General features: G+C 42.2%; 1 protein-coding gene across 4 annotated transcripts in view; it reads right to left on the bottom strand.

The window, feature by feature from the left end:
* The window catches only part of FAM120A (family with sequence similarity 120 member A), a 117179-nt gene that overhangs the window by 18396 nt on the left and 86698 nt on the right, over positions 1-12085 (bottom strand). For all 4 annotated transcript variants that reach the window (XM_055579086.1, XM_055579087.1, XM_055579083.1 and 1 more), the window contains exons 11-12: positions 7801-8050; positions 1030-1144 (exon numbers count right to left, since the gene is read on the bottom strand). In XM_055579086.1, the coding sequence (XP_055435061.1) occupies positions 1030-1144; positions 7801-8050 (365 nt within the window). The remainder of the gene's footprint in view (positions 1-1029; positions 1145-7800; positions 8051-12085) is intronic.

Genomic DNA, 12085 nt, shown 5'->3' with positions numbered 1-12085 from the left:
CCACACGGTTGAGGGCCAACACTGGATTACTGAGTTTAACTCAATAATTTAGGGGCAACCACAGATTTATTGAGCCCCAACAGGAGAATACTGAAAACCCATCAAATGAGCCTAAAACTCTTCTGCAGGGTAAGAACGCCTTCATAAAGAATGGTAAAAAGATCTAAAAGTGAAGGCAATTTTGTCAAAAGAGATTACTTGATTACAAATCAAATTTTGTAAAAAAAAAAAAAAAAAAAAAACAAACAAAAAACACAAACCACAACAAAAAAAAATCAAACCAATGTCAAAGAAAAAACCAAAACCCTGTACATTAAAAAGAAAAGGCAGATCCACTAATTTAGCTAACTCTGAAGTCTTGAACTTTCTAAAATTTAGTGTAGAAATTAGAAAGCAAGTACAGCCATGTGGACACAGTGACTAATAAAAGTGCACTGAAAAGATAAGCACACCAAAAAACCAGGTGACAAAATGGACAAAATTAATACTGTCAAAACAATCAAAGGAAAAAAAAAAGAATACTAGAAGGGAAAATTAAAAGGAATACGATGTTAAATGCTGACTAGAAGGGCACAGGAATGATGACATAATATTGTTCTTCAAGTGGTTTTTTAAAAGGGATTTATAATACCAGGAGGGCAAAGACTTTTTTTTTTTTTTTTTTAGAGAAAACGAATGTTGTATTTAGGAATAATAGAACGAAATAAGAAAAAGACTCCTGGCCAGATGTTAGTAAACTCTTAGGACCAAGCCCTCCCAGGGTTTGGGATCCCCACCTGAAATAAAAGGCAAGTTTACTTCCTGATGTGAAAAACAAGAATAAACACCCACTGGTAAACAAGGGAAAAATCTTTATCACACAAAAGTAGACTTGACTGTTTCTATAACCGGGAAGGAAATTCCTTTTGCCCTGAAGGCTCTTAAGTTCACGTCATTAGTGTTACTAGTTTAGTGCACTGAGTGACTGCTTGGTGAGCCATGGCTCCAAAACAAGACCTCCCAAAACAAAGAATGAGGTTTGTAGATTACCTTGAGCTCCTGCAGCTGATCAGGCTCATAGAGTTTGGGGGACAGCGCCTGAGCCAGGAAGGCATCCAGCTCCTGGCGACGCAGTATCCGTGCTCCAGGCCACTGCACCATATACCTACAGGGGGTGGACAGAGAGGGTCTGGTGTCAGGATGGAGCAGTCACCAGTCACACGCGCAACCTGGTGTTCGGCCTCTAGGGAGAGTCAGGATGACACAAACCAAGGAGGCCTCTACGGATTTCTTAGCCAGCTTCTCTAGTTTCACTGGATGATGCCAGTTACAAATGGAAGCCTAATCATTAGCTGGGCTGATCAGAATGCTTGATTCTGCAATAATTGACAATAGCACACTAAATAAAAACACACTGCAAACCAGCTGGTGATTTTTTTTTTAAATATATAACATATATTTTTCTGAGGGGTTTAAACTCTGAAAATACATGTTAAGCACCAATTTATATGATTTATCTATTTTAATTCAACACACAGTACCTGGGAGGCAGGTCCTAAGTCCAAATAAGCAAGATTTACCTCCTGATAAAGAGTTAAGTCTTGTGTAAACTGTCTGCATGGAAGGGGCTCTGGTGGTGGCAGGTGAATGCCCTGCAGTGGAATAGGAAGTGACAGCAGGGACAATAAAGCTTCAGGCTTCAGAACCGGCACCTGAAGAGCTAGTGCCTGCCACCCCTGGGGTCATGCAGACATACTGGGGCCACCCTGGGGTAAGCACCTAAAGGGAAATCAATTTCTAAGTCTCCAAACTTCCATTTGTACTATCTGCCTGAGAACTGGCAGGTGTCCATAGTCCCTTTTCTCTACTGATCACTTCCCCTTTACTCACCTTGCTGCTCAGCACTGGCCCAGTGACAACCTCCAAAGCACTAGGTAAAGGCACAACCCCAAACAGTATCTGGGTGTGAGAGAGTGAGGGGCTAGCCAGTAAGAACTTCATCATAAGCCTCACTGCATATCCAATGGTTCCTAAGTCTGTATTCAGCAAACTTGAAGGATGACCTAGTCAAGTTGCCAGCTGATACCTCCAAATAACTCCTGGTCATCCCTATGTGATCTCTGGCAAATAGCTTAAGAGGAGTCCGGAGAACTCTGACATGCCTAACAAAGCTCTTTTCCAGTACTGTCTGCTGAGAAAGGTTTCTCAGCGCTTAAAATTTAAGTTGACAAAATTAGAATCAGAGTTAGTGTAGAGCCTTCTCTCATTTCGGTAATAATTAATATTCATCCACAAGAATGTAAACATAAAAGGGGAAGGAGGAAGTTCTATCCAAATGATTAAGAGGGGTATTTTCAATAAAAATCCCAAAAGAAAAATGAAAGTGCTCACTGGTGCCAGGCGCTAGTATTTACACACAACCGATTCCTTAAGTGGTCACAGCCACTCTGAGGCAGGAACCATTACTGTCCAATTATAGAGACGGTGAAGTGGAGGCACAGAGCTTATGTACTTCATGGTCAAATTATGCAGTAGAAGCAGAAAGGAAGGTAAACAAACAAGGTAAACAAGGTGGGTGTTAAATCTCTATGGTATTTAGATTTGATCAGATATACTTAAGAGTGATGTAGAAGTTTTACTTCATTAAACTGTCAACACTTACAAAGATAAAAACAATACCCTATGCAATTGGTTGAGTGCCAAACATCTTAAACAACAGTCTTACTGAGTTTTAACCACAATTTGATGCAAGAAACAGCAAATCTGAACAAAGTCTCCCTACTTTTCTCTGAAAAAAATTATTGTGGAAAGATTGTGCTCAATATAAAATGTTCCTTGCCTAAGTATCCATATTATGCATCCCTTTTATTTTTCTTATTTTTTAAAAACTGTGGTAAAATACACATAACATCTGAGCAGCTAACACTTCAAAATACACATAACAAAAAATCTAGCATTTTAATCACTTTTAAAGTGACAGTGCAACGGCATTAGGTATATTCACTGTATTCCAACAGACATCCCCCACCATCCATCACTACAACTCTTTTCATCCCACAAACACTAGTTCCCCTCTTCATCCCCTAGCCCTAAGGCTAGATGTTTCTTTAAATATGATTCGGGAAAAGACTGTTTCATGGACAGGGTGTTTTTCTCAAGTTCTTTCCTGGTTTTCCTGGCAGCAAAGACTCTCAGCACTCAGTTCAGCTGCAACAGAAAGTCTTTTGGGTTAGTGGTGGTTTAGTCGCTAAGCTGTATCCGATTCTTTGCGACCCCATGCACTGTAGCCCACCAGGCTCCTCTGTCCATGGGATTCCCCAGGCAAGAATATTGGATGGAGTGGGTGTCCATTTCCTTCTTCACAGGATCTCCTGACCCAGGAGATCAAACCTGGGTCTCCTGCATGGCAGTCAGATTCTTTACCAACTTAGCTACAAGAGAATCCCAATACCTACCATTTCCTCCATCTGACTTTCTATTTACATTTTAACAAAGTTAACCTTTATCTCTTTTTCAATTCAAGTCCTCAGAAGGACCTTCTGTATATAGAAAGAGCATGATGTGTGTTCCTAAAGATATGCATATACACAGACAAACAGCCTAAAGACCACAGAACATGGACGGTACCACCGGCACTGCAGTGAACAAAAGCTAACCTTTGGCGATCTCCTGTGTCCACACTATTCTTATCTGTGCATGACAGTGTTTTCAATCCCTTTATGTTTCTCAGTTTTCTCCAGACACTTTTTCCCATGTCTTCCTCCTGGGCCAGGCTTTAAGTTTTCTACCACTGGAGTCTGAGGGTATCTGAGTTCTCCGCTAGTCACCTCTCCTCTCACTGCCCTTTAGAAGCACGGAAGCTGGACTAAAAGAGGTCTCCAAGTCACTTGGTGGACAGAACCAACGTGGTCTGCCTCTGACTGGCACAGCTGGGCAGCTGAACCCTGGCTATGTTCCTGGCTATGCTGCAACAAGCTGCACTTGTTTGGGGGGGCTCAAACCCTCTATCTAATTTATTCCCTCTATCTAATTTATTAAGTTCCTCCAGAAAGTAACTCAGTTTGTCTTCTCAGAAGCTCTCTTGGATAAGGACGTCATCGGTCTGGTCTCAGCTGTCCCCCAGGAAGGCTACTTTCTGTTTCATTCTGGATACATAGTTGACCCTCACACTGAACCTCTGCTCTGATGCTAGTCCCTCCTTGGCGTCACTACAAGGATTCTAGAGATTTGGCTATCATTCCCCCCTTTCTGATTGCTCTATTCATTCATTCATTCATTTATGGCTATGCTGGGTCTTCACTGCTGCACACTGGCTCTCTCTAGTTGTGGCTCACTAGCTTCTCACTGTGTAAGCTTCTCTCCTTGTGGAGTACTGGCTCCAGGGCGCGTCGGCTTCAGAAGCTGTGGCACTCAGTATTTGCTGAGAATGGGATTAGTTGCCCCGAGGCACGTAGGATCTTTCCAGACCAGGGATGGAATCTGTGTCCCTTGCACTGGCAGGGAATTCTTAACCACTGGATCACCAGTGAAGTCCTGATTGCTCTTGCAATGTCACATTTGGAACATACGTAACATATGGGTACTAACATCACTAGTGAAAGCATAGAGAAGATCACCACCTCCTGCCCCAAAGGCAGAAGTTGAACCTCATCACGAAAGAACATCAGCAAATCTAGACTGAGAAAAAGTCTACCCAGAGATTGACAAACTGCACCCAGGGGCTGGCTGGCTGTTTTTAAACACAATTTCCTGGAGCAGCCACACCCATTAGCTCACATGTTGTCTAAAAGACATGATCTCCAGATCCCTGATCTACAAAACACACCAGTGTTTACTCTTCAGAAACATCTCTGCATCAACCCAAAGAAACCTGAGAAGTCTGGAGGAGACAAGGCACCTGAATGCAAGAACAAGGCAAGATTTTGTTGCTAATAAAGGATGTTACTGAGATAACAAGAAAAATCTGAGTATCTGTAGATGAGATGTATCAGTATTTTTCTGATTTTGAGGATGTCTTTTTAAAAAAAAAAAAGAAAGAAAGAAACAAAAAGATTAGGGATAAGGGGGGTATCATACTCACAGCTTCCATTCAAGGGATTCAGGACAAACACCCAGGAGAGGAGAAAGCCACTGCAGTAAAAATTTAATATGTTGGGAAACTGGGTGAAAAATAGCCACCAACTCTTTGTACCAATTTTGCAATTTCAAGTTTAAAATTATGTTAAAGAAAAAAAAAGATTAAGGAAGGTAAGAGCCTTTGGGATGACAGCCTGGCCTTGTGGCTGCTGACATTTGCCCAGGTCAGCCATCAAGGCCAAGGGTCACGCTGTGTGGCCTCCAACAGGGCCTTACCATCTCGGGGACACAGAAGCTGCCCTTTGGTGCCTCTCCCCCAACCTCAGCAGACTGCTGTCACACAGCTGCAATTTCTCCAGAGAAAGACCACTGGGCCCATTTGGCCCTAGACTACAGCCTGTCCTTGGCAAGCCCTTGGAGACACACACCAACCTTCTTACTCATCTGCACCTGTCCCTGCCCCCACCCCCATGCCCTTCATCGCACATTCTTAGTAGGCCATACCCATCAATCAAACAGGCCATACAGGGTATACTCCTTTACCTACTTGTCCCTGTGGCCCAAAACACTCATGAAGGTAGAACAAATTCTCTTTGCAGAGATGGACCAACCCATTTACTGATGTCCTGACCCCAAATCCTGAGACTTGTGCCACAAGCCACTCTCTCTCATCTCTTCCCAACCAGCCCCTCCTCCTCAGGATCTGAAACTCTGTGAGTCTTACCAAGTGGGAAACTCCACGGCTTCAAGCCCACACTGCACACAACAGTCTCTGCACAACCAAGCATGTCTCTGGCTTCTACCCAAGTAGCAACTATGAGGGAACCTGTGCTGTACTCATGGTACTCATGTACTCTTGACACCACAGAGATGAGCATGGGAGGAGGCTCAATCAAACTCAAGATTACTAGTTGCATTTGTTAACCTTTTCAAGTTCTAAAATGAGTTATGTTTTTTATAAACAACCACAAAACAAACAAATAAATGGGAGCCAGGACAATCCTGAAATCATGACTTTCCAAAGGCCATCTGAACAGTGCCTAAAAGAGGCAGAGCTATTTCTGGAGTAATGGCCAAGGAAGTCATGAGGACTGAGCCAAAGACTGGGGTCTGATCACTGTCCAGTCTGCACTTGCTAGGTATCCCAGTACCCCATGAGGTCCAATGAATGAACAGACAAGATGTGAAGGCACCACAATCCCAAGCGTCATGAAACACTATGAGCACCGTGCAAGCATCAACGGAGGCTGTCCCGCACTAACATATGGGTGCTTCTGGCCAAGGGGCAACCGAACAAGCCTCAAGTGCCACACACATCATTCTTACTCAGGGCCCAATGGGACCTTCAAGTCAGGCATACAGTAGAGAGTTAGTTGTCTACCCAACAGATGAAATGCCACACATCATTTTAAACTTGGACAAGAGAAACATAAAGTAACCAAATTCACTAGAAGAGAGAAACACAAAGTAACCAAATTCACTAGAAGAGAGAAACACAAAGTAACCAAATTCACTACTGCTATTTAATCTTCCAGTAACCCAAAGTCTTAATGTTTTGGCTAATATAAAATGAATTCCATAGAGGAAATCAGAAGAAGATTCTAAAACCAAAATGAAAAAATTAGTCTCTCCCACTAAGCTAATCCTCAATGGAGATAAAGATAAGAAACTGATATACCACGCTATATTGTTGTTGTTGTTCAGTTGTTAAGCCATGTCTGACTTTTTTGCAACCCCATAGACCATATCCTGCCAGGCTCCTCTGCCAGGGAATTTTCCAGGCAAGAATACTGGTCTGGATTGAGATTTCCTACTCCAAGGGATCCTCCTGACCCACGGATTGAACCTGCATTGTGTCTCCTGCACTGGCAGGGATTCTTTACCACTGGCACCACCTGGGAAGCTCAACAGAGTTGCTTTTGCATTGGCCGGGAATTGAACCCAGGCATCCCACACAGCAGAATTCTACCACTGAATTACTCCAAAAACCAACAGTTTCCACATAGGCGTTTGCGGCCCATTGGCTGATAAGAGTCTGGAAGAACACAGTGCACATATCTGGGTTTTTAACCTTCTCTCCAAGGCAGGAGTCAGCCCCTTAGAGACAGCAGGTTCCAGGGCAGGGCAGACACAGGACGAACCTGGGCATCCTGTGGTGCCAGAAAGCAAGGACATGCTGGAGGGGGAGGGGGGGGACAAAGGACATAGGAGCCACTTAACAAGCTCCCAAGGCCTAAGCTGGAACAAACTGAACAACCAAATAACAAGGTTGTATCAGGTTATAACCCTAGAAAGACAGATAACCACAAGTCCATACTGATCTACATATGATTAAATAAATGGAGGAAGAAAAGACACATTTTACCAAAGAAAAATTACTAATATATAAACATGTAATACAGTCCAATAGTCATCAAAAGTTTTAACATTTAAAGGATAAACTATGTTTAAAATCATTATGATATCTACATAAAATGTAGGTTCATCAAATGTTACCTATTCTATAAACACACTATATAGCATCAACTCAAACTTATGTTATATTTACATGACCTATATTTCTGTAATATATGAAAATATTAGATGGGAACAAATTCAATTGACAACCTGATTCATCTGGAATAACCCCAGGTGAATCTGGGGTACTGAACTGTAGCTTCATACAGTGCACTTCTCTGAGAGGCATTTGTACAAGCCCCTGCTGGAGAACGTGCAGTGGCTGAAGAGGCGGCCAGTGGCACCTACCGTAGGACGCAGCACAGCACCGTGAGATGAGTGGGCACACTGGCTGGGTTGAGCATGGCTGGTGTGTCTGACCTCATGCAGGCCAGGAAGGCCCTCATCCTGCGGTTCTTGTCCTCCACCGCCTTCCCCAGCCACAGTCTCTTCAGATTGGGGCAGGTCCATTCCCTGAAGGCAAGAGCTTCTACCAATTCCGGGGTTTGCGGCGATTTCCCTTTGTAAGCTGCCCACTCTTTAATGATCACTGGTGAAACTACAGAAAGGAAAATGAGAGAACCATTTATGCCCTATCTTAGCTACTTTAAGCCTGGCAAAAACAGCTCTAGTAATTACAGTATGAAGATGTCACTTCTTGTGTAACAATGTATTCTCTAATTAAGTAAGCCATCAGTCATCAATCCTCAACTCTAAAATATTTTGTTTTCTACTCTATGCACTTCGGAGACTCATTCAGAATTTCAGTCAGACCATCAATAAATTTCTTCTCGATCAAAGATTCCCCATAAAACTAGTATGTATAAATCAAGGATGTTAGACAAAATTTGCTTTAATATTATAAATCCATTAATAGTTTTAGTAATAACAATGGGTACAACTTACACATATTTTGTGATCATCACAGAAATCAAGGAAAATCCAATTGAGATAGCTGATCTTTTTCTCCATGTTTTTACTAATTAGATCTGAGAAATAACTTGCACTTGGCAGCCACTTTACTTAAGCATCTCCTACTATATAACAAGTATAACTGTTAAACTCCATAAATAACCTTTTATCCACAGTAGTTTTACCACTATTAGCAGGAATTAACTCTGGAAACACAAACATGCACATTTCCCCACAAAATTCCCAAATAACTTAAGGGAAAAACGGTGATGGGGAAAGGAGAACAATGGAGATAAAGCACACTGCACAGAAGAATGTGAAAACTTCTCCCCAAAGTGCATTGATAGAAACAGTCAGATGGTAAAACGTGGGTGTGCATTTTGTAACAAATAGCTTACTCTGGTCAATAAACATGAGAGCTGAAGCAGGGCCACATGGAGACCCCATCCTCCCCTCACATGGCTGACAGCAGGTACAGAAGCCAGGATGGTGCTGATTCTAATGCAATCCTGGATACATCAATTCTATCCAAATAACCATACCCCCTTCCTGGGCTCATTTTCCTTAAAGTAACACCTGAGGCAAACTGAAGACTATGAAGAAGCCAAATCCCGACAAAATTAAATGATTAACTGGCTCATCTCCAGCTCCACACCAAGTCTAGACAATCATCTCTTCCAAGGGCATGAAGAATTTTAGGAGTTAGATACTTGGATAGGCACGATTGTTAGCAACAGGAAAAGCAAGCTTTGCACAATCAACCCCAGTCAAGTCAGATGGTAGTGTGCTGCAGAGGAGCGCCATGACCAGCCATTCTGCAGGGACCCCAACTCCCAGAAGCAGGCTGCTTGAGCAGGGGTGCAAAATCAAGACAAGTTTCTGAAAATTCTTTTACAAAAATGTAACTGTTTTGTCATTGAGGGAATCCCTTTAATTCACATTTGAATATCTTAGTGTTTAAATGTTTAAAAAAAATTCTAAACTTAAAAGGTTTAAAGTCCATCAAGTCAAAACAGAAAGACACATGTATATATAAATACATGCATCTTTAAATGCATCTATTTTAGGTGCCAGACACAAACTCATATGGTCCCTACTGTCCAGCAGACCCTGTCCTTGGACTCACAATCTAGCCGCCCACCCCCATTCCTGCTGAATTCCAGTGCACACAGCTCCACAGATTGCCACCTGTATGCAGAGGGTAGGCGTCACCACCACAGTGGCCTCCTAGGTGCAGTACACCCCACCTCCCTTTGTTCCAACTACATTCACAGAGGCTGGCACACTGTCAGCCCCAAGAAAACAAGTGAAAGGAGGTTACAAGATAAGCCATTAACCAATACACTGCGTTTCCATTAAGTCAGTCCACAAAGTTTATTTTCATGCGCCCCCCCCCCACAGTAAAAATGAATAAATCTATTTCTCCCATGTAGCATCTTCATTTTGGTGACAAAGATTTATTTAATGGGACTAATTATATTTTATCTTTGGTTTTTAATCTGGGTTAATAACCTAGTTATCTACAGTCTCTCATGTTCTTTACCCAAAATAGACACACACACATACACACACACACGTGTGTGTGCAAACAAAGCCTAAGCTTACTATATCTTAAAAAACTCAGTTTATAATGCCAGGGTCTCCTTTGAGTTTTCTCAACAGAAGCATTCTTATTAAAACTATCTTCATCTATTTATATCTTTCCCCTTTGTCATCTCTGCTCTTGCTTCTCTTTAATAATTTTTAGCAATTGTTTTATTATATTGTTTTCATTCTGGAAATAAATTTTTGGTTGAGGATTTTCATTCTCAAGGTCAAAAGGCTTAGACCTGTATATGCTTTATGCTTCAAACCCTAAAGTTAAGTGGAGGTCAGAGATGCCAACAGTCCCTTCACAAGTTCTCCTGAGTGTTCCCTGAAGCTGCCCTAGACAGCTGTTTACACTAGTTGGGGCTCCAGGTGTGCCTGAATTTACCTGGCCTGATGCTGTGTGCTCAGATCCTATTCAGCCTGCAAAGGCTACAGATGAGCACACACCTGTGCCTGAGAACTGCCACCTAATTCTCACCTGACCATCCCTCCCATGTCCTGGTAAAAGGACTTCCCCAATACAGGCAGGCGACACTGTAGCTGTAAAGAAGTATTAGATATAATAGCTTCCTCTTATATTCTAAGCATTTGTGTTGCTATCTGCACTATTCATGACTAGAATGTTCAAGTCTAATTTGGGAAATACATGTTCTCAGAGAAAATAAATGTGCAGTAACAAAAAAGCTTTGTTCCAAAAGCAAAGATGCCCTGATTTGCTTTATTTTTCACATGTATCTGTTTTTAAACTGAATACTTGGGAGATCTTTTGTGTACACCACCACTTAAGTGCTGTGGAACCTTTGGCCAATCACCCAACAGATATTTATTGAGCACCTACTATGTAGTGGGTGGGGCAGGAAAGGCACCCAGGGCTCAGACGTCAACCACCATGTGTCTGTGTGAAAATAAGGGTCTTCCTAAATTCTGAGGCCTGGGTCCCTCACTTACCTTGCCCCAGCCCAGCCCTAGAACCAGGCACTAAAACAAGGGGGGCCAACAACTCACTCTGTAGCACAGTCCAGTTGAGGAAATGCAAAGACACCCTGCACCTCTGTTCTGTGCTTACAACTATGTGAGGTCAACTTCTGTTTATAGGCTCGTAACATTAGATTAATTAAAGGTCAGTGTTTTATAAATTAATGAATTCCAAGGGACATCCCATTTTCAGGTAGACACACAGCAGCCTCTGTGTTATAAGTTCATCCAACGGGGTGGCTGATGCACACAGGGTACCTTCTCTTCCTCTGGCTCTGCGATTCTTCCCAAGTTGCTGCTGCCCACTCACTGTTTTACTCCCTGAGCTCTCCTGACGCTCACAGGAATAAGCCGATGCAAAGCAGCCAGCTAATAGCAAGTAATCTGGGCTCTTATCATTTTTGCAAAAAAAAAAAAACAACTAGTTATACAGAGATTATCCAAGTGGTATGGAACAGTTGGATTATGGGAACACGCTGCGTGCAGACAAGAGCACTGGGGTATAAAACCCTCTCCGTGAAGGCACCATTTTAGAAAGACATGTTCATGCCTCCTTGTTAAAACAAGAATAAGAGAATCCCAGAGGTCAGCTAATCTAGCTACTGTCCATGAATAAATCTTCTGTGTATCACCATCAATAAAGATTTGTCCTGTCTTTTCTACTGACAGGAAAAACTCATGATTTCAAGTGGACTACTTTGAAAAATCTGAACATCAGGTTGTCTTCCCTACCTGAAACTAAACTGAGTTTTTACACTGGCAAAAAGCAACTCCAGGGTACCAGTTTTCTGTTATTACCAACGGCTAAATTTATAACACAGTTTCTTTGCTGGAAGCACCTCTTCAAAATACAATTTCAAGACATAAAACACTGCTGAAGACTTAAGCTGTTAGTAAAAACCCAATGTTTTCCATCAGTCGTTAATTTTCTTCTATTTTCACATTTACACATATGACAACCAGCCATCTCAGGAATCTGTTATAATACTGATTTTGGGATCCATCCCAGGCCAGGAATAATGAACATGTCTCATTTTGTAAGCCTACTTCAACTGACTGGTAGTGGCTGCCTACAGTGCCACACAATGAATTATGTCTCTAAGCTCACTCCAGAGCA

This window comes from Bubalus kerabau, chromosome 4, assembly GCF_029407905.1.
Source record: "Bubalus kerabau isolate K-KA32 ecotype Philippines breed swamp buffalo chromosome 4, PCC_UOA_SB_1v2, whole genome shotgun sequence".
In the NCBI taxonomy this organism is placed as follows: domain Eukaryota; kingdom Metazoa; phylum Chordata; class Mammalia; order Artiodactyla; family Bovidae; genus Bubalus; species Bubalus kerabau.
Note: the sequence above shows the minus strand (reverse complement) of the source record. Positions and strands in the feature narration are given on the sequence as shown.